The sequence below is a fragment of the Gouania willdenowi genome, chromosome 1, assembly GCF_900634775.1.
Source record: "Gouania willdenowi chromosome 1, fGouWil2.1, whole genome shotgun sequence".
NCBI classification, from domain to species: domain Eukaryota; kingdom Metazoa; phylum Chordata; class Actinopteri; order Blenniiformes; family Gobiesocidae; genus Gouania; species Gouania willdenowi.
The window spans coordinates 29,288,442-29,312,236 of NC_041044.1; the positions used below are offsets into that span (position 1 = coordinate 29,288,442).

A 23,795-nucleotide genomic window follows, 5' to 3' on the forward strand; every position below is an offset into this window, starting at 1 on the left:
CATTAGCTCCTTGGTAGAGGGAATAAATGGCCAGTGGATGAAATAGGGGTCAAATAAACACAATCTGCCCAGAGACGTTACACATCCTGGTGTTTATTGTTTACCTCAGGTCAATGAACAAACAGATACTCACAGTACTTCCAGGTCACGTAATGCTCGGAAAGCTCCATCCTCGATACAGCTGATGTGGTTGTAGTCCAACTGGCTGCAAAAACACACACACATACACACGCACACACACACACACACAAAGAAAAGAAGTAAGAAGAAAAGGAAGATGTAAATGTGCACGTCTTCAGCTGAAATTCAAGACAGCCAACAAAAGAGAAAAAGAACCCTGCGTTAAATGCCTAACTTATCAAGGAGCTCACTCCTTCACTGACTTTCCTTTCTGTACTTCTGTCCTCTGTTCTCTTTGTTCTTTGTAGATTCATTTCCCAATACATTCATCTGCATCCCACACTCCTGTTTCCCGCTGTCTTCTATCTGACGTCTAATTTGTATGCGCTCCTCTTTACCTCCTCACTCCCTCATCTCCCTCTCCAATCTCCAATCTCTTTCCCTGATTCGTTTGGCTGAAACAATTTAATTAGGACATTAGGACAGTAAATCATGTGCTGTCACTTGCTCTTTAATGCACTCACATACAGACGTTAAGAGACACACCGCACACCGAGATCACATGAAATGCTTTGGCCTTTAATAATAATTGTGGAACATTTAGAAAAGAAAATCGGGAAGAATTCGAACAAGCAGGAATCGGTGAGGCAGTTTGAAAATCTATATTCATAGGATTCCTGCCAGGAAATGACTTAACCTGCGAAACGACTGGCAATTATTATAACTATGAGTGTAGCAAAACGAAAAGGGCATAACATAAAGACGTCCGTGACGTGATCCTAGACACACAGTAAACACATGCAGAGGCTAAAGCGCAGTGATTACAGCAAGCAGGAGGCACATGACATTTAACACAATGAAATATTGATGCAAAGGCCCATGGGTGTTTAACACCGTCACCTGTTCCAGTGAAGGGCCACAGATTTCAGCAGTCACTTTTAAATCTGTGTAGCAATAGTAAATGTGTCATAAATCTTGACATAAAAGATAGAATACAATTGTATTTAATTATGAATTTAAAATCAATAATATTTCTACTTTGTGCCATCTCCAAAACAAAATTGTATCCAACATTTCTATATCTAAAGATTTTGTTTATCTTGTTAAAATTGCAAATGTAGCCGCTTGATATTATCGGCTCATCATATTAGCCATAAAATGTGATGTTGGTTGACATTGTTACTGGTTTTTCCACCGGTATTGAAAAGATCAACATATTAAAAAAAAAAATGGCACCATTATTAAAGTTGAATAATGTGGGGCATCACATTAAATAGCTAATATGGAACATCCCTATTTTTCTTCTGTATCTGCTCAAATGTAATACAGACTCTGATGGTTATAGTTCATAAAGGTTTATTTTTTTTAATCTAGCAAAGTCAGAATTGACCATAAATGCAGAACACCAGAAACCAACACACACTGAGGACGTATGACTGGAGAGCCACTCACAGGTTCTTGATTTCCACGGCTCCCCTGAAGGCTTTCCTTGGAACCCCCTGAATCTGGTTCTCACTGAGGTCTCTAGACACAGAGAAAAACATATGCGACACATGTTTATTGTTGTATTCCTACACAATATCTGTTGTTCCCCCATCAAAGTCCCCCCATCCAACTGCCATACACAAATCATTTCACTATAGCACAAATAAATGAAATACTGACACCTGTAGGGGGCAGTAGTAACCTCTCCTTACTTCCTAAACTTTCTCTTCCTTCAATCAAACAGGTTATCCATTAATCATGTAAAGAAGGAATGTAAACACAAAATGCATGTAATCCACTTGTCTCATCTCCATCCAAACACTATGAGAGTCATGCTCAGACCCTCTGTGTTACTAAATCCAGACAGACGCCCTGACCTTTCCCTATTGACCCTCCAGCTCTTGACCTCAGCTGTGACCTCTACCATGCTAATCGGCTAAAAGTTAATGCCTCATCACATTCCTCACATTCCTGCAGTTTCAATCGTATATAATCAGCACTGCAGGTATCATCCATCTCCGGGGTCTCCACCTGCTGCCTCTAAACCTGTTTCTGAAAAAGTCATTTGTAGCCGAGAACATAAAAAGAAAACCTGCAGGTGTTGAATAAAAAAGCTGAGGGACGTGTGATGGCTTCATACGTGCAGAAGGTTCTTCAAGATTATTGGTAATTGCATTGATGCTCGGCTAAAAAGAAAGAAAGGCTATGTTTTTTTATGTGTGTGTGTGTGTGTGTGTGTGTGTGTGTGTGTGTGTGTGTGTGTGTGTGTGTGTGTTGGCAGTTGGATGTTTTTAATTGACAGCAAAGACTGCAGGAGCCCTGAGGAAAACAGTTTCAAACAGACCGTCATTATCAGTTGACATTGGTGGTGAACTGTTTTTAAGACCTTTAAAGGCAACAACAACAACAACAAAAACTGTTTGCTTTCTATATTGTTTTTTTCTTTTTGAATTTCATTTTGTTTAATAATTTGTGAGGTGTGAAAATAAAAAATGCTTTTTTCCTTTACTTTATCATTTGTTTGGTCATAAATTCAGGAAAGTTAGTGTCGACTGTTATGATAGTGTGACTTCTCCCTATTTTCTTCTGCCCAGCGTAATATTCTTTTTTTTTTTTTTATCTCAGCTATAAATTCCTCCATTTTTTCATTTATTAGTAATAAAGTTTAACTATTTCCTCAGTTTGGATCACGGCTCGTTATTTGAAGATGATGTTGGGTTCATAAAACTTGCAGAAAGTTTGATTCTACTCAGTATTCTGTGGGGGGTTTGTATCATTTCCCTGTGTGTGCTTTAGATTTTAATGTTGTGCTTTTTTTCAAACTGTCTAAATTGATAGTTTGACTGTAAAAGTGTCATTTTTATGTTATTTTTAAAAAAATAGACAGAATGGAGAGCTAGTTAAGGCGCGTCCCCTTTGCGATAAAAAAAGTGTCTCTCTCGTAAGCTCATCATAATTACACAGAATATGAATGAACACACATACAAAACCAAAAACTATAATTTACTGTTCTGTAGAAAAACTGTAGAACAGTTTTCATCTGGATTTTTGCAGAATATTCAGAAAACATTTTAGCGTTAAATAAAACGCATCATGCATCAAATGTGGTCGAATTACACACACATGTGCACTTGAGCACGCACACACGTACACACGCACACACACAGTCGCTGGTCTGAATCACGATACTGTTTTTACAGCACCGGGGGGGGTTGGAAAACAGCCACGCTCCTTTAACCACTGGAATACTAAGACCATATAAACACTCTTAAAACCTACTTAACCATCCACACACACACACACACACACACACACACACACACACACACACACACACACACACACACACACACACACACACACACACACACACACACACACACACACACACACACACACACACACACACACACACACACTCGCGCAGAGCAAATGCCTTACACAGGGTATACCTATTGCATCTGGCTATCAAGTACAAAATATCTGAAAGAAAACTTGTCAGCATCTTATAATGAGCAGATGTGACTGTTTGACACAATGCTTTGTGTAAACAACTTTGTTACTAACACATTTTACAGGTTCAATACAGCACACTGCACTCAGTGTAAACATCACCACAGAAGAAAAACAATATGTTTTTTTTTAAGACAGTGAAGATGTCATAGAAGTGTTCACATTCCAATGTACACTCCTATGCACAAACGCAGTACAGGCATGTCAATGTGATTGGCAGGTGGGGTTACTGTGGGGCTCTAGAGGAAGTGCAGAAGGCCACTCTAAACCCTATTCATCACCGAGACCACCACAGAGAATGAGAGTGAATAGCACGTTTTACCTCAGCTAGGAAATTGACTTCTTACAGACTTTGAGTGGATTTTCATCCAGTTTGGCACCGAAGCACCTGATTTGTTTTCATCTGAACCTTAATCATTTTGTGCTATTCTCAGCATCATTTTTTACTCTTCTTAGTTTCCTCTGCTGCCGCATCGTCTTTTTCTTTTTGGTTCTCCACTTCCCCAAAGATTTAACCCATCACCCCTGGCCCTGTGCCTAAACTGGGAGGTTACCTTCATTAAAAGAGGCTCCAGCTGAGCCCAGTGTGTGTGTGTTTTTCTTTTTTGAAGAGGCAGGAGGTATTAGACCCACACAGGAACTATATCATGCTGCTAAGATATAGGAACCGTCTGAAAGCTGAGACACACAAGATGCACCAAGAGACGCACTGAGAAATATAACAACTGGTATGGGCTACTGGCCCAGTCCAGACAGGCAGAGGCTCTGCCACACACTGTTGATGTACCAGTATTATGTATCTTTTCCTTATATTACATTTGTTTTATTGATGACATTTATTCTAAGCAAGAGAAACCTATTTAGGCCCCTACTCTCCAAACCAGGCTTTTATAGTTCACACCCGAAAAACATAGTCTTCCTGATGCCTTGGCATCAAGTTCTCCAACAAAGAGCAAAATTGTACATTTTTGAAAAACAAAGAAATACACTGTGGCCATGATTTGAACCAGTAAGCAGATGCGTAGCCAACTTTCTGCGTCTTTTAACGCTTTCTGCGGTCTGCCTTGACCTCAGAAGAAACCACTTTGCTTTCTTTATCATGATTTAGTTGACATCTCTGTGCTTTTTGAGGAGTGTTTTCACTTTCTTGTCCAATGACAGCAGTAGGATCACATGTAGCGCACATAGGGTCAGATCGTTGTTTCAATCTGAAGAGGCGGGAGGAAAGCCAAAACAAGAGAAGAACTTTTTTTAAAATGCTAAATCAACTTCATCTTCATTAGCTATTAGGAAATTATCTTTTCTAAAATGTTTTCTGTACAAACGCTACTACTTAAAAAAAATAAAAATAAAAACATCCACCAAAGTATAATAAAGTTTTTACTCTAAGCATTTATGTTGCACAGTAAAACGAACGTGCTCGCATTTGTGGTAAGAAAATTAATTTTGGTGATTTAGTTTTATGCTGAAGACTTTTCAACAGTTAAAAGAGCAGACATCACAAGTTATAGTGATTACCGTTTACCATTACCGTAAGGAGCTTTATACAATGTCCATGTCTGTGTTTTTCACCTCTGGTGCTTCCTATGTGTGTGTACGTGTGTGTATGTGTGTGACAGGGGTCCGGTCTTTGCTGTTAAGAGCTTAGTGCTGCTTTCATAAAGGGCCTTTTCAGTGTGAGTGGGGCTTTTGACACCGTCTGCATCGAAGAAGACCAGGACATTAGTGGAGCTGTGGAGTGGAATAGTGGAATGGAGCTGCACTCCATTCTCACCCATGAACCCCTCATCCTTTCCTCGGCTTTCTATTTTTACACGCACACACACACACACACACACATACCCTCTGGTTTGCTGAATGTATGTGTGTGTGTGTGTGTGTGTGTGTGTGTGAAAATGTAGGAAATGAGTTGGCAGTGTCGTAAACTAATCATCTTGTTCAAATCCCTTTTGGAGACTTTAATCCTATTAAGTATAAGAATGTGTGAATAGGCAAAGGTGAAAAAAGAAGAACAAAACTGGGGGGAAAAAGTGAGGAAAGAGAAGAGTGAATGTGAAAGATGAGATGAGGAGCTGTGAGGGACCAGGGCAGGGATGGGCAACTCTATTACAGCGGGGGCCACAGACTTATGATTGTATCTGATCCGAGGGCCATATTATCAACATTCAGGTGAGCATTAGAATAACGACTGATGTCAGCATTAACATGGGGAAAAAACGGTTTTATCATCTTTTTTTTTCTTGTCTTTGTCTGGTTCTGTTGTTTTGTCAGTTTTTAGTCATTATATGTACTTTTCTTTTCTTTTCCGCATTTTTGTTGTCAATTTCTGTATTTTCCTGTCATTCTGTGCATTTTTGTTGACAGTTTGTGTGTCTTTAGAGCTATTCTGTAACGTGTTGTTTTCTGTAGGCATTTGTGTGTTTAAGTAGTTGTTGTGTCTGTCTTTGGTGTCATTTTGTGTATTTTTGGAAATGTTTGTGTACTTTTTGCATTTTGCTGTCGATTTGTGTGTTTTGGGAGTTATTTTGTGTCATGCTATATATTCTTTCCAACTTTTTGAAAGACAATTTTTGGGGATTGGTTTTGGGAGCCGCACAAAATTAGACCGAGGGACACGTATGGCCCCCGGGGCCGCCAGTTGCCTATGTCTGGATCAGGGTAAGTCTCAGATTTGACAGAAGGCTTGAGCTTGCGATGGCGTGGCTGGGGGAATGACTTGGAGACACTGGGATTTGGTCTGTGTGTGTGTGTGCGTGTGTGTGTGGATCATTAATTCATTCCATTAGCAGACCCTCAAAGATCACACTACTCTGGGAAATTAGGAGGAGGAAGATTCCTGATGAAAGGATAGGAGATGAGGGGAGTGTTTTCTTGCAGACACAGATAGGGATTAGCAAAAAAAAACACTGAGATGGGACGATCACCTGGGAATGAGGAAGAACAATTGTGTGCAAATGAGAATTTTAAAGAGGATTAAATGAATGAATGTGTAAAGCCTGATACAAGAAAGTTGTGATATTTGTGCAGTAAGGAAGCAGATTTATGTATAAACTCTCTCTTTTTCTCTTGCACACACACACACACACACACACACACACACACACGCACGCACGCACACTTTCATTCTTCTACTTCATTCGCTCTCGTCTAAACTAATATTGACTTTGCTCCTGAATAGCAGATCTTCAGACATCCCTCCACTCCCTTTTTCTTCATCTCATTGTCTGTGTCTCTTATTCACCATCACACCTCACAGACATACTTTAAATGCCAGACAAAAGGGTTGCTATAGTTACAAGACCTTGATGGAAACCTAAAGGATATTTTGACTATAATGAGACAATTTTCCCTTAAAGAAAGATGAGAGGGTCTCTGAGGCAACCACGCTGGCACTCTGTCAATCATTCGTTCACACACATCCTTTCCTGGATGTCTGTGTAAAGTTTACAAACTGCTCCATTTAGAAAAGTTAATGATACTAATAGCTGGGCTACTTAAATCGATTAGCTACAGTTTCACAGTGACCTTATATAAGCACGACTGGACTTGTTTTGGAAATTTCCTGGTGATGAAATTTGTCATCTTTTGCTAAATTTGTAATACTGGTGACCTGTTGCTAAGGAAACAAAGTGCAGAAATATACTGTTTTGATGGAGATTAACTTGTAACATAAACAAGCTGGAGTGGTTTTTAAAGAACGATGGATTCAAGCGCGTGCGCGTTTGTGTGTAAAACCAGACTCATTACACTGTTTTCCAGTCCAGGAACAGATTTGTCAGAGGACTGAGACACCATGACATCATCAGGAATGTTTACACGCGTAATTATAGTCAAGTGAGAAATACATCTTTTAAACACACACACATACACATGCACACACACAGTAGAAATGGTAAGTGGTTTTGACGTAATACAATAATTATATACAAACACAGCTGAGGGGCACTAAGTAATGGGAACCATGACATGATATTTATTTTGAGCTGAATCAACAGGAAGACTTATTAAACCGAGCACCTGTATTATACCCACTCACACTGGGTTGAAAAAAAAAAAAAAAAAAAAAAGTGTCTGCAGCTATTCCTGAGATGTGTCATTCTACAGATACTGCAGTCCTTTATCATAATACTTACAAACAGGAAACGTGAGGTAAAGAAACAAAGCTGGATACACATCACGACATTCTACCCAGGTAGAATAGGGTTTATACAGTGTTAGCTTTGGTTGTAGCATTGGAGAAGCCCAACAGACATACATATATCTGTAAATTTATGACCACACCACTGTTCTTATAAAGCCACAGGTTGTGTTGGAAATCGCATACTACGGTACTACTCATTCAGCCGGTAAGTCTGACGTCAAAATCAGTATCTAGTGCTTTCACATTAAATAGTATCAAAAAATTGAGTACGCAAGAAATACCTGGATGCATCCTATCAGTAAGTATGCGCGGTGCGCAAACTATTGAAACTCAACTGTCCCATGATGCAATGCGAGCGGATTGTAAAATCGTCCTGGGACCTGTGTCACGTACTGAGTTTACCTCCGTACCGAAATTATAACCCTAACTCTAACATAAACCAATACACAAATAAAACATGTTCGTTCACTTTGAAAACAAAAATAAACAAAAATGAATTATCTTTTTTAGCAAAAAAATATTTTCCGGTAGTGCCGTATATATGCGCATGTACAATCTCATTACGATCCGCACTCATTTCATGACACCAGCTTCAACCAAAAAATCAAGCATCCCCTTTTCAAAACAAAAGCATCTCTTCTTTTCTTCCTTTAGCTTTTTTTTTTTTAACACTTTTGTAAATAGGGCTCTTGTTTTGAAGTTTTGTCAGAAGCACATTGGCGGGTCTCCGAAAATCTCCGAAATGTGTTTTCCATGAGTTTTATGGATCAATTGACCACATGTTTTCAGAACTTTCAAAAGGTGGTGAATCAATGGAGATATTTAGCCTCAGTGTGCTTCAGATTTTTGTCGTAGATTCAAAATGCATCTTGGGAAACTTTGAAGTACACTTAGGTCATAATCTTAATCATCCTAACCATACTTAGTACATAGTAAACAGTATATACTCATTGAGTTTGTAGTGTGTAGTACGGAGTGTGACATCTCTGAACACAACCACAGCTTTAGCTGATGACACGCACCAACACACCTGAATCTAATCAATGTGTAACGATCCAGTTCTGCAGAACCTCTGACAACTTGCTACTCATCACATTTGGATGTGTTGAAGCAGAGCGACACTGAAGACAAGTAAAAAACAACCAAAACAAACAAAAACTGTGGCTCTCAGAGAGTGTGAGACCCATGGGGTAAACTGTGTATGTCGACAGTAATCAACAGGCACAAAGTGAAAGTAATGTGCCATACATTAGTGTTCAGTCTGGTCTTTTTTCAATATGTTTGTTCCAGGCATTGTTTTGTTAGATCTTTGCGATATGAGGTCACCATCAATACCGTACAGTGACAGAAAAACAAGCAAAGCGTATCCATTCTTTTCAGCCTTTTTAGTATCATTTTTGACATAGCTCAGATACATTTATGTAAATATCATTCTAGTTATTTGGCTATACAATTGAATGTTTGTCTGTAACGATCTGTCTTCAGTTGTTATCCGTTAGCCATGCAATATGTGTATTCCAACATTCTTTCCAGTTTAAGCTGAGATATGGCTTCTGCAATGATCCAGCATTATCAAATAATATTCAAATAATTTGATGTTTTATCACAATTACATACATGTATTATATACAGCGTTGTTTTTTCCTGAAATGCTGACTCTCTCTACCCTTCGTCATTGTTATTGTTCTTCTTCAAATGCTATTTTTTTTAAAGATGTCAAGGTGATGATAACTACACATTAACAGTGTGGTTCTAGTTTCAGACTGGCATGAATTATCAGTCTGGCAGTGGCACTTTAAGTTTTTTGGATTCACTTCGAAACTTACAAAGCTCATGCAGGGTTAAAACTCAAACCAAACAAATTAATTTATTAATTAAAAGTAAATAGATAAATGAAAATGTTTTAATTTTTGTGTATTTTTCCTTAGCAGAACACCATATCGTATCGATCAGTGAAAACAATAATCGTGTATCGTATTATGAATTTAGTGTATCGCACCACCCGCTTTAAATATGAATATATATTAGAAAATGCTCTTGTTTAGTTTAGTTTTTTCGTATTAAGAGTTTATCTTGTTTATAATAATCCTGATTATGTTAGTCATAAGTGAAAAAAAGATTATTTGTCAATCAAAAAGTTATTTTTTGTACAAAAAACATAAAATATATTCTTTAAACATAAATAAAATCCTTCAAACACTAAAATCAAGTATGTTCACTTTTTCACAAAACAAAACACTTCTTCTACGTGATGTGTCTTTGCTCTAGATCTTCATCATCAAACCCAAAGTGTTCCCATATCAGAGAATTTGACTTGTTTACCAAGCGTTTTTGCTGCGTTTCTCCTGCCATGTTTCATGACCACTAGCAACAACTTTACTCATGGTAGCCTGCAGGCTAGCTTTGGCTTTGATAGGGGCGGGGCAGAGGGGAGGAGCTTGCATGTGCGTGGTATAAAACCACTCAAAGTTAGTATTAATAACATGTGTGTGCCAAGCTTTATTATTTGTAGATGTCCGAAATAGTGTTTGTTTTATTTAGCGAATAAAATATATGTAATAATCTCTTTCTTAAATTATGTTATATTTGTAATTGTTCGGTGTAATAATCAAAATTTGAGACAGTTAACATTCGTAACGCCTTCTATTATTATTTTTTTTTAGCAACTTTATCTGTCCCCGAGGGGCAATTCAATCTCTGCATTTAACCCATCCCTGAGGAGCATTGGACAGCCACGGAGTGGCCCTTGGGGAGCAGTTAGGGTTAAGGGACTTGCTCAATATCCCGCAGTGACGACCCAGGTGAGATTTGAACCAACAACCCTCCGATTACAACCACCAGGCCACTGCCCCAATTTGGGAGCTATTTGTAATAATTTTGCTTTTTACATAAGATTGTCTGCATGGAGTGCAGCTTGTTTTCTTCACCATAATTGAAGACAACTGAAACTCTCTCACACTCTTTAACAATGATTTTATTGCGGATCCCTCTTACGCCTCTCTATTTTCTGTCCAGATCAAAGTGTTTTTTATAGTTTCCTGACATTTCTGTTTCCATCGCCTCTTTTCTCAGTGGTCTTCCTATCCTTACTTTCTTTTGCTTACATCCTCCCCACCCTACACTGCTTTCCTTTGCCCATTCCCCTGTATAATGAGACTAATCCATCAGCCAGACAGTATTAATCGCATTTCGATAGCAGTATGTTCACTCACTGCTCGCTGCTGTCTCCGTCTTTACAAGTCAATAATCCTCGCTCACACCAACACACTGTCCATGACAGATAGGCTGTGTGTGCATGCATATATATGTGTGTCATTTTGTGTGACTAAATGACCAGCTCAGCACTATAACCAAATTTACTGAAGTCTTTGCCTGAAAGAATGTCCAAATCTCACGCACGCACGCACGCACGCACGCACGCACGCACGCACGCACGCACGCACGCACGCACGCACGCACGCACGCACGCACGCACGCACGCACGCACGCACGCACGCACACACACACGCACGCACCCACACACACACACACACACACACACACACTCACACACACACACACACACACACACACACACACACACACACACACACACACACACACACACACACACACACCACAGCTATAATGACCACCACTGAACGTGCTGCCAGACCAAGTGGTTACCACAAACTCTTGGTGAGTGACATCACATCCTTTTCCTGTTTGCCTCATATATTGCTATGAAATAATAAATACACCAGATAAATGCTAAGCGACAGCATATGTCTGTCTCTCTGTGTTTGTATTAGCCTTTCCTTTGCCAGTTTAGAGGGTTTCTATCTCTGCCCTGATCTGCCTCAAACTCCATAACCCTACGAGCTGAAATAGCAACTCGTCTCCTTTCTGTTCAATGTTAAAAAGAAAGGGAAAAAAAAAATGGCTGACAAGAATGAGGAAGATATTGGTTTTCGATAACAATTTACTATCTATGTTCCTCCCTGTAATCAGCATTATCCATCACTCACTGTGTTATACTTATCAATCACCACATCACTTCTTGTATACTTCAATCACTCATTTATTCCATTCATGCTTCATTTTGCAAAAATAGTTTACCTGAAAACTCATAAGTTCTTTGACGGTGAGAAAGTTCCAGAAAGTTCATGGGTTATTGGAAAGCAAAGTAGACAGAGTGGTTTACTCTGCTCTACTAACATTCATTGTGTGTGTGTGTCTGCGTGTGTGTGTGTGCGATGACTTACTCACCCTGGTGTCATTATTCACAGTTTACGAAGCATGACAACACACACACACACACACACACACACACACACACACACACACACACACACACACACACACACACACACACACACACACACACACACACACACACACACACACACACACACACACACACACACACACACACACACAGCTTTAGCAATGTGTTCACTGACACGCCTCCAGTAACAGAATGCGTGGTTGATGAATGTGAAGAAATTCCTTAATTCCTTCGTCTGCCGCCCTGCTGTTTGATTTCATGATCATCTACCCTGTTGTTGGAGGACTGTGTGTGGAACAATGTGTACATTGTGTGTATAAGTCAGTGTTATATGGCTGTATTGGCTTTCAGAGGTGTATACGTGGTGTACCAAAGACCCCGACTGAACCCAAATGATACGCCTGTGGCCAATTGAGATGTGTTACTATAATTTGTCAGCAGACGAACCAGAAGCGTTTCACTTGCCAAATACAACCCGGCATTGATTGAAAGAGGCTGTAATTGTTGATACACCAGCAGATTGTTGTTTTAACTGAACATTGTGTCAATGAAATCTAGAGGAAAGGTTAAAATGTGCCCAATGTGAGCGCAACATTTCTAAACTCAAGCTGAAATACTGGCATTCCTTCTTGTTTCGAGGTGACTAACTTTTCAAAAACAAACCCTTGTAAAAAAAACTTTCAAGGTATCAAGAAACACAACCCAATGATTTTTATGCCAAGTGCTTTATCCTATTTTTCCCTGATGGATCCTTCCATGCACCAAATGAAGAATCTAGACACTTTTTCTTTTGTTCAACTGTTCATGTCAAAACTTGCAGATATGGACAAGTTGTATTTTTGGGGAGAGTGAGAAGCAGGAAGGTGGTCACCAGCAGTTCAGTGAGAATGAAAGCAGATCAGGTTTCTCCTCGTAGGCATCAGCGGAGTGTGTGTTGCTCTCTTTGTGTGTTGTGTGTATGTTAGAGACAGAAAGTGTTTCCTCCCCAGAGGCCTTTCACTTAAACTGTGTGAAAATGAACCTCATGTCAATCGTCTACTCGGGCCTGTTTAGGGAAATGAGGGAATCATCAGTCAGCCCCTCGGCTGTTTGGGAGCATTAAGCCTGTGGAAGTTCACAGTATCCGGTTCAAGACTTGCACAACACATTAAGACTGAGGAGAAAGACAAAAACTTCAGTGGATATCAGAAAGAAATCTGTGCACTATTCAGTGAACGAAAAAAGGGGAAAATGGCAGAAAGCTGTAGTTTTTGCATCTCCTTTATCACTTCTCCACCTCCTCTTGTCTGTCTTGGTCCAAATATATTCAAGATGTCGCCACGTCCACCCCAAAAACACCACCCTCTGTTTGCCAGCTCCTGGCAAACGCAGGCTCGCCGAAATATTCCTCTTCAAATACTTTCCCTCCGTCAATGTTGTCTCTCTTTCTTTCACCACCGCTGAGGCTTGGGTCACACACACTTGTCACTCTGGACCAGCTGTCCTGCACCATCTGTCCACTGTCCGCTCGGCACGGATGCACGACCACACAAACGCACGCACGCAAAAACCCACACACGGTGCTGATATGTGAAAAAGACAACATGCTTGAGGACAATGTACATGTATCGGGCTGCATGTGTCAAAGAAATACAATAAGAACGATGGAAGAAAGACAAAGCGTGAGAAGGAAAGAAGAAGCAGCGAGGGAAGAAAAAGCCAGAGCAAACACTCCGAAACAAAAGCCGGGATCCATTTTCACATGCGCAAGAGACTATATAAGAAGTCATGCATAATCTGCACCACTTGTACACCTTTGTGATTGGTTGTTGGACCTTTTCTGTGTGTGTGTGTGTGTGTGTAACATTTTTAGCCAAACAGCACATGTGTGGAAATGGGCAATATTACACTGTGTGTGTGTGTGTGTGTGTGTTGGGCATTCCTTTGGGCAGTCAGATGGAAAAACTAGTCCATGAAAGCAAACAAAGTTGGCCATTAAGTCTCCTGGACAGCAGCCAGACATAACACACAAACATGCAAATACACACATGTGCACATGGAAATGTCACCTTCAAAAACAACATTTGGGCCAAGGAAGATCTTTTTTTTAAAAAAAAACAAAAAACAAAAAAAAAACCAGGCCGCATGCCATTCACAAATGTGACTTAGAAAGCAAAACTAAAACCAGTTACTATTTTGTTTGTTTCTTTAAAAACTACACATGATGGTAGTATCCATCAGTGAACAATTATACATTTCAACCAGTTACTAAATAATGTATTTTATTTACATTTTTAACTTTAAACAACATTTTTAACTATTGTATTTACTTTTCAACAGACCTGATGGAATTATCTACAAAACTTGATTTCAGCCTGTAGTCCATTAATTATACAAATCTATAATTAGGTATTTGGAATGTTGTTGAATATTTAAAAAAACAAAAAACAACCTAAAATATTTTAAAGGTTTTTGCTATAGAATTTTTGTCAGATCATTGTAAAACCGATAATAATAATAATCCCAACTGACTACACAATTTTTGCCTTAATAGACTTTCCTAAACAGATTAATAAATTAAGTTGATAGTCTTATCTGGAATTCTTTGTGAATATTACACTGGTTTTAATTTGCATAGTAATAAAACTGGAGTTTTACTCTTTTCTGCATTTAACACGTTGCCTTTTAGTTAAAATTGCAGAGTGAAACTCAATTAATAATTAATTATTAAGGGTCCTACTGACTGAACCTCTCAGTGGGCACATTTCCATATCTAATTGGTGTACTCCACATTTATAACTTTGGCTTGTTCAAATCCTAATAAATCAGCCAGTTTTCTTATGTTGAACTGGCAGTCCTTACCAACATCCTGCCTTAAAAACTCTTTATGTGCCTTATTTGTCATGAATTTTCAGCTTTGACTTAAAATATGGCTCCATGCAATTAAGCAATAAAATATTTTAGAATGTGAGATTGCAAAGAAGTTTTTTTGTTTGAACAATTTAAAAATAAATTAAAGTTGCAAATTTTTAAAGCATCTTAAGATCACAAATAAAATGTCTTCAGTTGTTAAAAAGGGACTTACACCAATATTTTAAGAAGGTGGTGATATCCTGATCACAGAACATCTGACTTTTCCATGTTGGGGGTGTTGCACTCCTCTAACACCAGATATGCCCGTCCTCATGGTGCTTGATCACAAACATCCCAACCAGCCAAGGCTAATTTAGAGCTGCACATCGCATTTCCACTGAACAACCTCAGACACTTCAGCTGGCAGGTCGCAGCTGAATCGAGACCTGAGTGATGCCACAGTTCCACTTACTAACCACAACACAACACAAGCTGTTCAGTCCGAAACACGATCCACTGCTCTGCAATGTCCACCAGGAGGTTTGTGTCCCCAATATAGAGAAAAAAGTTAAAGTTCGATCTTAATGAGTGACACTGAATAGGCTTCATTCCAATGGGGGGCACTGCATCACACCGCCTGGGTTTTTAAAGACTGCTAAATTAGATTAACAGAGTTTGGACGTGTGTGTGTGTGTGTGTGTGTGTGTGTGTGTGTGTGTGTGTGTGTGTGTGTGTGTGTGTGTGTGTGTGTGTGTGTGTGCCAGGAGTGTCATATTAGTTGGTAATACATTGAACAGCTGTGGCACACATGTCCACCCACACATCAAGACTCCCACCCACATTCACACCCCCACATGCGCACACAATTAAGTACAAACATAAACTGATTTGCAATTGAGGTTTACCAAACTTCAGCTGTGATGTATTATAGAGTGAATGACAAGGCGGCTGTTTCTCAAATACAAAAGTATGCGTGTGCATGTGCACGCACAACCGTCAGTGTGCGAGCGTGTGATTGTAATGGAAGAAGTGGACTGATGTAATGAGGCTGTAATAAGGGTGAAGCTTAATCCTGGTGAAGACAGACATGGACCTCTCACCCCTTTGCACGCACGCACGCGCGCACACACACGCCTCAAGCTTCTTTCCTTTCCTTCTTTCCCCTCATACAGTAGATACATACAGAACAGGATCCGTTATCCTTATATTTATCTTTCCTCTTTCTCTGGAATCTTCCTTTTCAGTCGTCCTCATCATGTCCTCTCTATTAGGCTACTCCTATTCTGTTCTTCCACTCTTTCCCTTTTTGTCCATCATTCTGTCATTCAGGGTACACCAAAGAGGGCGTGCATGCTACCTTTAGGTTATCCACATTAGCACAAGCATTCAGACAATCATGGTAATTTTGAATCAGTCCCTCCAGGATTTCGCGGGCATTTTTTGTGGTTGTTGCGGGCTGAAATGCCTGATTTTGCGGGCCATTTTTCCAAAAGTTGCGGTAAAAAAATAATTTTCAGCCCAAAAACATACTTTACTCACAATTAAGTTAATTATTTCTACCAATTATAAATACATATTGACTAGACATGTTCTAGAAAAAATATGCTTTATTGTTGGAAAAACAACCCCTTTTTTACAAAATGTGCAAAACACTTTTTTTTAGCTTATACACTGAGCATACCCTGAATGCAAAAGGTGGAACAGTTTTTAATCAAGATGATCATCAGAAGTGCAAGTCAGTAAACAATACTGAACTTAAGGAATCTTAAAGTGCATAACATGAACCTGTCAAGAAGATATATTTCTTTAGGCATAACAAAAACAAAAAAATACAAAGCATTAATGAACATACTGTATGTAATTATATTGTGTGCTTCCTGTTTGTTGTGCACTGGCTTGCATTCTCTTGACATGCTTAGCAGAAGCAAAATGCTTGTCCATATACGACTTCTGCTTTAACTTGATGATAACATTGAATTTTGAACAAAAAAGTTTACCTCCACTCTTATGAAGCAACGTTGGGTACTGTTTTACACGGTCCTTAGCTGATATTTTTGTAAGTAAATGCAAGGTATTTCTATCGCACATGACTCAATTCAATGCCTTCCCCCGGCGCTGGTTGAAAACAGGATGTGACGTAGGCATTTTCTTCTTCGTAGGTTCCTTGTAAGCAGCGCCAAGCATAGACATAATATACATAGACGTACCGCTCTAGTGGTGCGTCTATGCGGAGACGCGGCGTCTACTTATACATTTCTGAGGCGCAAAGCACATAGTACATCCTCCGCTACTTCCGTAGCAACTACAAGCGCTAAAATGACAAAAATAACGATAAGCGGCCTCATATTTGTTTGTTTTCAGTGAAGTTGCGGGAAAGTTGCGGGCTTTTGGAAAAATTGCATTGCAGCCCTGATTTCTCGAAATTTGCTTGATTTTGCGTTAATAGTTGCAATCGCAACATCGCAAAATCCTGGAGGGACTGTTAAATGGATGAGCAACAGCAATGGTTGCTACATTTCTGAACTTGTACTGTCCATGTACAGTATACTGACATACTGTAGATATACACAGCATACACATTCTATTCTCACTTGTTAACCCACCTATGCACACAAATCATTTAAATGTTCTGTCTCTCAATGTTATTTACTTCTTTTAAGCTTTTACGGATTATTTTGTTTGTTTTTTTTTAAAGATATTTTACAGTTTAAAGATATATTCTTTATTTCACTAGGCATGAACCAATTGACATAAAAACCTATTTTTCAAAAGTGGCCTTGCCTCTCACACTGAGCTGTAGATATTTTAAGCACTCCGTTGTCCGTTTCAAAACCCCAAATTCCCTTTCAGAGTTTACCCTTTTCTGCCTCATTTCCGCATGACTTTGCCCATGTCTGTTTCCATTTCATCATCTTACTCTATTTAAATGACTTTACTGGCTATCAAACATCCTAAAATCATACCAAACATGTTAAATAGGGTTAATCGAGTGTTGTAGATGCTGAGCTACCAAAAGGCCAAGCAATCTTACAGTTACTATTGTTAAGAAAACATGCTCCTATGTCCTGTACGGACAGAAACTCATCAACTGTATTCTTAAATATTTCATCTTGTGCAAAACAATATAAAGTTTTTCTCTGTAATGAAGAAAAGTACCTGAACCTTTTTGTAGTTCGTGGTAACAACAATGATGACAGGAAACGTCCGTCTGTCCAGCTTAGCTCATGGGTTACTTAAATATCTTGTGGATATGTTTGGACAGTCTCACTTTCGTCCCACAAGCTTTGTGTCTCAAAACTGTTTTCCACCAAGTTCATGACATTTGTTTTCCTTTGGATGATGTTGAAATGGAACAAAAATCACCAAATTCACTCTTACTTTCCCCAAAAAAACCATTGTGGTCATCAATATTGTTAGAAGTCGCGTAGCAACCGATAACCACTCAAACACCAATTGTACTCAACTTCCTGTGTGGATAAAATGACCTCAAGAGTTTCACTTGAACGTCTGCAACATTTTTCCCATGAAAACCTCTGTAAGCCGTGTGTTTTATGTTTCCAGCAGTGGCTTTGAATAAACAGGGAAATCTGCATGAAACATAGACACAAGACTGACCTGCAGAGTTGTGGGGCAGTTGTGACGTTCGTGACTTAACAACTATTTTGTCAAGCATTTTTAGGAATAAATTCACATCTACTATGACCAAGACAGCAAAAACACAGATTAAAATTAAGGACAGCTTTGCATAGGCAAATACAGAGCTTGATTGACAGGTGATCTGCAGAAAGTGCAACGGTCGAGAGACAAAAAGCACATTATGAGCTCTTATGTTAAGTTATCAGAGAATAGCACTTGAATGCAGCACAAACCACTTTCAAAGAAAGAGATTCAACGTTAACCACACTGCTTACATTCATGTGGGGCGGGTGGTGGTGGTGGTGGTGGAGGTTGGCGTCAAGAAATTGTTTCTTTTTAGTGTGGAGGTTTGAGAAGGCCCTGCGGAGGCCAAAGGGAAGGCGACAGAGCAGACTGCCCGACGAGAAAGAGAGCACTCTGAATACTGACAGGCAGCACTTGAGACAGGCTTGGAAGTGCAGGGGTCCTACTGAGCTATTGTCCCCCACCACGCAAGTTAACAAGACTCAACACCAGCCTTTAACCTCTGTCTTTCACTTCTCACACACTTTGTCCTCTTTGCCTAGCCTCCTCTCTCACACACACTCCAAATACAACCTTTACATATCGAAAAAGATTTTTTCCTCACTCTTCCATCATCCAATTTTTCTAAGAGACAGGCAAAGAGATGAAAAAGAAATCAATTCACGGGCTTAAAAAAAAACAATTTAAAAAAAAAAGAACCATTTCCCATCCACGATAATGACTTTATTCAATCTAAACGCTTCTTCTCTTCTGAATTACGTTGTTCCTTTTCATTCTGCTAATCACCCATTTAAATCTTCCTGTCCATACTTGGTCTCTCCCTCTGTGCTGCATCTCTCTCACTCACACATTCTCTCTGTCTCTGGTGTATCCAGCCATTCATAACTCCAGGTTATCATTTCAAAAGGCTTTCAATTCCAGCCTGTATAAAATAGCAGCCCTGGGGCGGACTGGCGCACATAGATGCACACACACACACACACACACACAAACATTCATAAAAGTGCACACTCACAGGCAGAGAAACAAATAAACACACACATGCACATTATGGAGACATTTTACCCTTTAAGATTAAAAACACAGACACCCTATCGTTCATTCAGGTCAATTTTCAAAACGTTAAGTGGTAGCCATGAAACCTGAGTAATTACATACACAGACATACACAGAAGGTAAGGAGGGAAATCCCTGACTGTTGAGTTTATCATTCTGTGTTCATTCCAGAGGAATATTCTTCATTTAAAACACACTTTTTCCCTCTCTCAATTCTGTCTCCTGCTCTCACTTTTCTTGTCCCTGTCTGTCACGCCTGGCTGACACTCTGTCATCAGTCTCTGCTGCTCTTCAATAAAAGCTCTTAGCTGCCCTCGGGACTAACTTATAATATTACAGTACACCTCAAACTCCTTACACGCACGTATACACACACACACACACACACACACACACACACACACACACACACACACACACACACACACACACGCACACACACGCACACACACACACACACACTAATGGAGGATAGACGTAGTACAATAGCAGCACTAAGTGAGCTCTCGGACATGGTGAGAAGGAGCATCCTAAAGTGCCTTTTGTGTCTCTTTCAAAAATGCACACACTCACACACGCACACACACACAGCTGAGCATGAATTGACATCATAGTGCTCGTCAGCTCAATGATGTCAATGATGCATGTACATTACAATGACCTTCAATTAGGCATTTTTAGAGTGATTTAGTAACCATGGTTACTCAAAAATGATTGCCTTTTAACCGAAAGCTGAATTTGCCAGTTATGTATTTCTTCATGTAATATTACTGTAGTAACTGTACGGAAGTGTATTGCATTCACTTGAAAAAAAAAAAATGAATTATCTATTTTTTTTTTTTTGTTTTATTTTTCTGACTAATTGTTTTTCGCACTAATTTATTTCTGGACTTTTTTCATTTTATTTTTTTCAAGTGAATGCAGTGCGGCTTCCATATAACTGCTATTCAAGCTGAAAGAAGTTTAAAATAAAAACAAAAAATGCAAAAAAAAAAATGCTCAAATCACTGCACATCTAAAGTATACTCAATTCTACAGTGTGAAAACATGCAGCGCGCTGTATGTGCGTGAGTACGTATGACTCAGAAATGCATGATAGTTAACGATATCCTACCTTAATTATGGGAATTACCCTTTACATATCTGAGCTTCTGAGCCTGTGTGTTTACGTGTGTGTGTGTGTGTGTGTGTGTGTGTGTACTGTATGTCCATGCATAAGCGTGGCGGGGCGTCAAGCACTGCTCTATTGATGAGTGTATGAAGTCATTTTTCAATGTGGGGTTAAGCGCTGCATTACTGCTGCCTCATTTGGTTCCTGTGGGCCACCATAGCCCTCCTGTCTGGTTTCCATGGCACTAACAGGGAACAGAGGCGAGAATGTCCCAGTTTACCAGACTGCAAGTTCATCCATCAGCTCACACACTTACACGCGCACATATAAACACACACACACACACACACACACACAGAAAAGAGACGGGTTTATCCACTCATGGTCAACTTTCCCACAAAGTTGCAACAAATCAAGAGCAGCAGCACTAAGTCTGCCAATTTCACATTAGACACTTTTTTGTGATTGTGTATACAAAGCTGTGCAGAGCCCAATCATAGAGTTTTAAGGATTCACATAATCAAAAGATTTCTGTAATGTCTGTAACCAGTTAGTAATGCTTAAAGGAAACAGATAAACATGTAAGTGACAGGTGTTTACTGCTGGATCTACGACCTTCAATTATGCGTGTGTGTTCCTGTGTGAAGTGAACACAAGCATGCACTTCACAAACACTGTCGGGATTGTTTGCTGTAATGGGATGGGACGAGCAGTCCTAATGTGCACATGCACCTCTGTGTGTGTGTGTGTGTGTGTGTTGGCTGTTTTCAAAAAGGGCTGAACGTGAGCCAACCACGTCAGAGCACATAATAGTGACATTCCTCTGCAGATATCATCCAGGCTAGACCCAGAACTGATTCTTTAAAAGACAGAGTGACGGATTAAATGTCCTCTTCCTTCAACAAAAACATCTCCTTCCTTCTCTTCTCTGTTTCTGAGCTCTTTCTCTGCTGGTTTACTGTAAACATCTCCATGTATCACTGTCATATCAGCACATCCATCTTCTATAGAGGTCTTGTATGCCTGCAGTGCACCATTCATGCTCATTCACACTCATGCTGTGCACAGACAGCATAAACACACACATACATGTGCACACCCCACACTGGTAAACACACACACACACACACGATCTACAACTCAATGAGCGTCAGTCGGGGCTGTTTTTGATTGAATTCCATTTATCATGTGGACATGAGTTTATGTCCACAAAGAAAACTCTTTATGATCGTTCAGAAGCACGCTGATGAAGAGAGGCACAGTCTACAGTCTATGTATATCACAGTCAAGTAGATTAGGAGAGATTTACCATGGGGAGCATGTTTAACATTGAAAAATGTCTCAGGAAGGACATTTCTGTAATTAAATCAGGGTAATTATCAGAAAACCAAGCGGCTGTGGAGGATCTGGATCCATCTGTGTCCTGGCACAAACAAGTGGATGTAAAGAGATTGGACTAGAGCCTGACCGATTAATCATCTGCTGATCGATCAGTCAGGCTCTAAAATGTAACTGATGTATTCATTATGTTTGCTGTGTGTGGATTCTGTGTCTCTGTGCTGCATTTTCTGCATTATGTTTACTACTTGTGATTTGACTTTTCTTATTTATTAGTGGTTTTACATTCCTTATGTTGACAGTGTCACCAAATAAAGTTCCTTATTTTATTTGAGTAGTGTTTTTCTTCTTTGCCTTGAATCATATTTTGTGTATTATAATAATGAGTGTTCATGTACAGTAGATATTCTGTTTAAATCAATGTTCTTACAGTATTTCATATATCAGCTGATATAATCAGGCCAATATATTAGTTATCGATACATCGAATATTGGCTTTTTAAAATCCTCAATATCGACATAGCCATCAGCCCTAAAAATCCCATATGGTTCAGGCTCTAGATTATACATTTCAGCCATTCCCAATGGATGGAGGTTGTTTACAGTGTTAAACACAACAAGGTTAGCACAACAACTGTGGTTGAATTTATGTGCATGAAGAACAAGGCAGATTGGACTCTTGCAAAATTCTTCTGATCCATACCTGGCCCAGTGGGCCCACACCTGGCGTGTTCAACCGTCCCACATACTGCATTGAATGATCGCATTTGAGCGCTCTGGTCATGTTTGCCAAAACTTGGCTTCAACCAAGCCAGATGTCAGCCAAGAACAGACCAAATAAATATGGTTAGTCATTGCTAACTTGTCATAAATCACCTAAAACTGACACAATAGGTTTCAAGATAACTAGCCCACATGTGTAACATCATATGTGGGCCAATTTTGGCTCAGATCTCTTTTATACAGGCCAGAAGAATGCCAAATGGATTGTTGCAAGATGGGCCCCACGTATGTATGCTATCTGATGCCACCATAATTTTTGGATGAATTACCCTAAATCAAAAACTAGTAATCGGCACGTTACATGCACATCAGCATATAAACTCAGTGTGGAGGAGGGGCAGCTTGAAGCAGAGGTGATTCCTTTGGACGCATCTCTGCTTCCCTGGGGTCTATAAAAAGCCTGGTGTCACATACTGAGATCTCCTGTCTTCTTTACCAGACTTGCTGACGAGGTGTCAAACTTTCTCAGCTCCACCTGACACAGAAGCCACATACCAAACATCCTCAGTCCTGTTTGTGTGTCCATGGGAGTACATGTAGCTTCTGTTATCACATTCCTCTTTGCAGTGTCGTGATCCATCCGTGCATTAAGATTAAGTCAATAATAGATACAGTATAGCTTTCTGTTCACCCCAAACCAGAGCAAATTGGATACTGACTCAGTCTACTGAAGACAGAATCATCACACAGAGACACATTTGGTTTAAGGCTTTTGCTCTGACAATCAAAATGCCCCCCGTAACGCCATCAGCACGCAATACCCCTAGCAACTGTATCACAGCCATTCAAAGAATGCATTAGTTTATTAACTCACACACAGTGAGAGATGGCTGTGCAGACTGCCTGCCACTCTGATAACATAACTTTATTAGCTCTTCTACTGACACACAAAGCCACTCTCCAACAGTTCATTAAGTCTTTCATGGCCAGCTTTCAAATCAACACAACTTTATTACTCGCAGTAATGCCAGTCATGAACATGGCTGCAG

General features: G+C 39.7%; 1 protein-coding gene across 6 annotated transcripts in view; it reads right to left on the minus strand.

The window, feature by feature from the left end:
• Positions 1–23,795, minus strand: part of slit2 (slit homolog 2 (Drosophila)) — a 113,270-nt gene that overhangs the window by 41,398 nt on the left and 48,077 nt on the right. For all 6 annotated transcript variants that reach the window (XM_028443599.1, XM_028443580.1, XM_028443590.1 and 3 more), the window contains exons 5-6: positions 1,573–1,644; positions 134–205 (exon numbers count right to left, since the gene is read on the minus strand). In XM_028443599.1, coding sequence (XP_028299400.1) covers positions 134–205; positions 1,573–1,644 — 144 coding nt within the window. The remainder of the gene's footprint in view (positions 1–133; positions 206–1,572; positions 1,645–23,795) is intronic.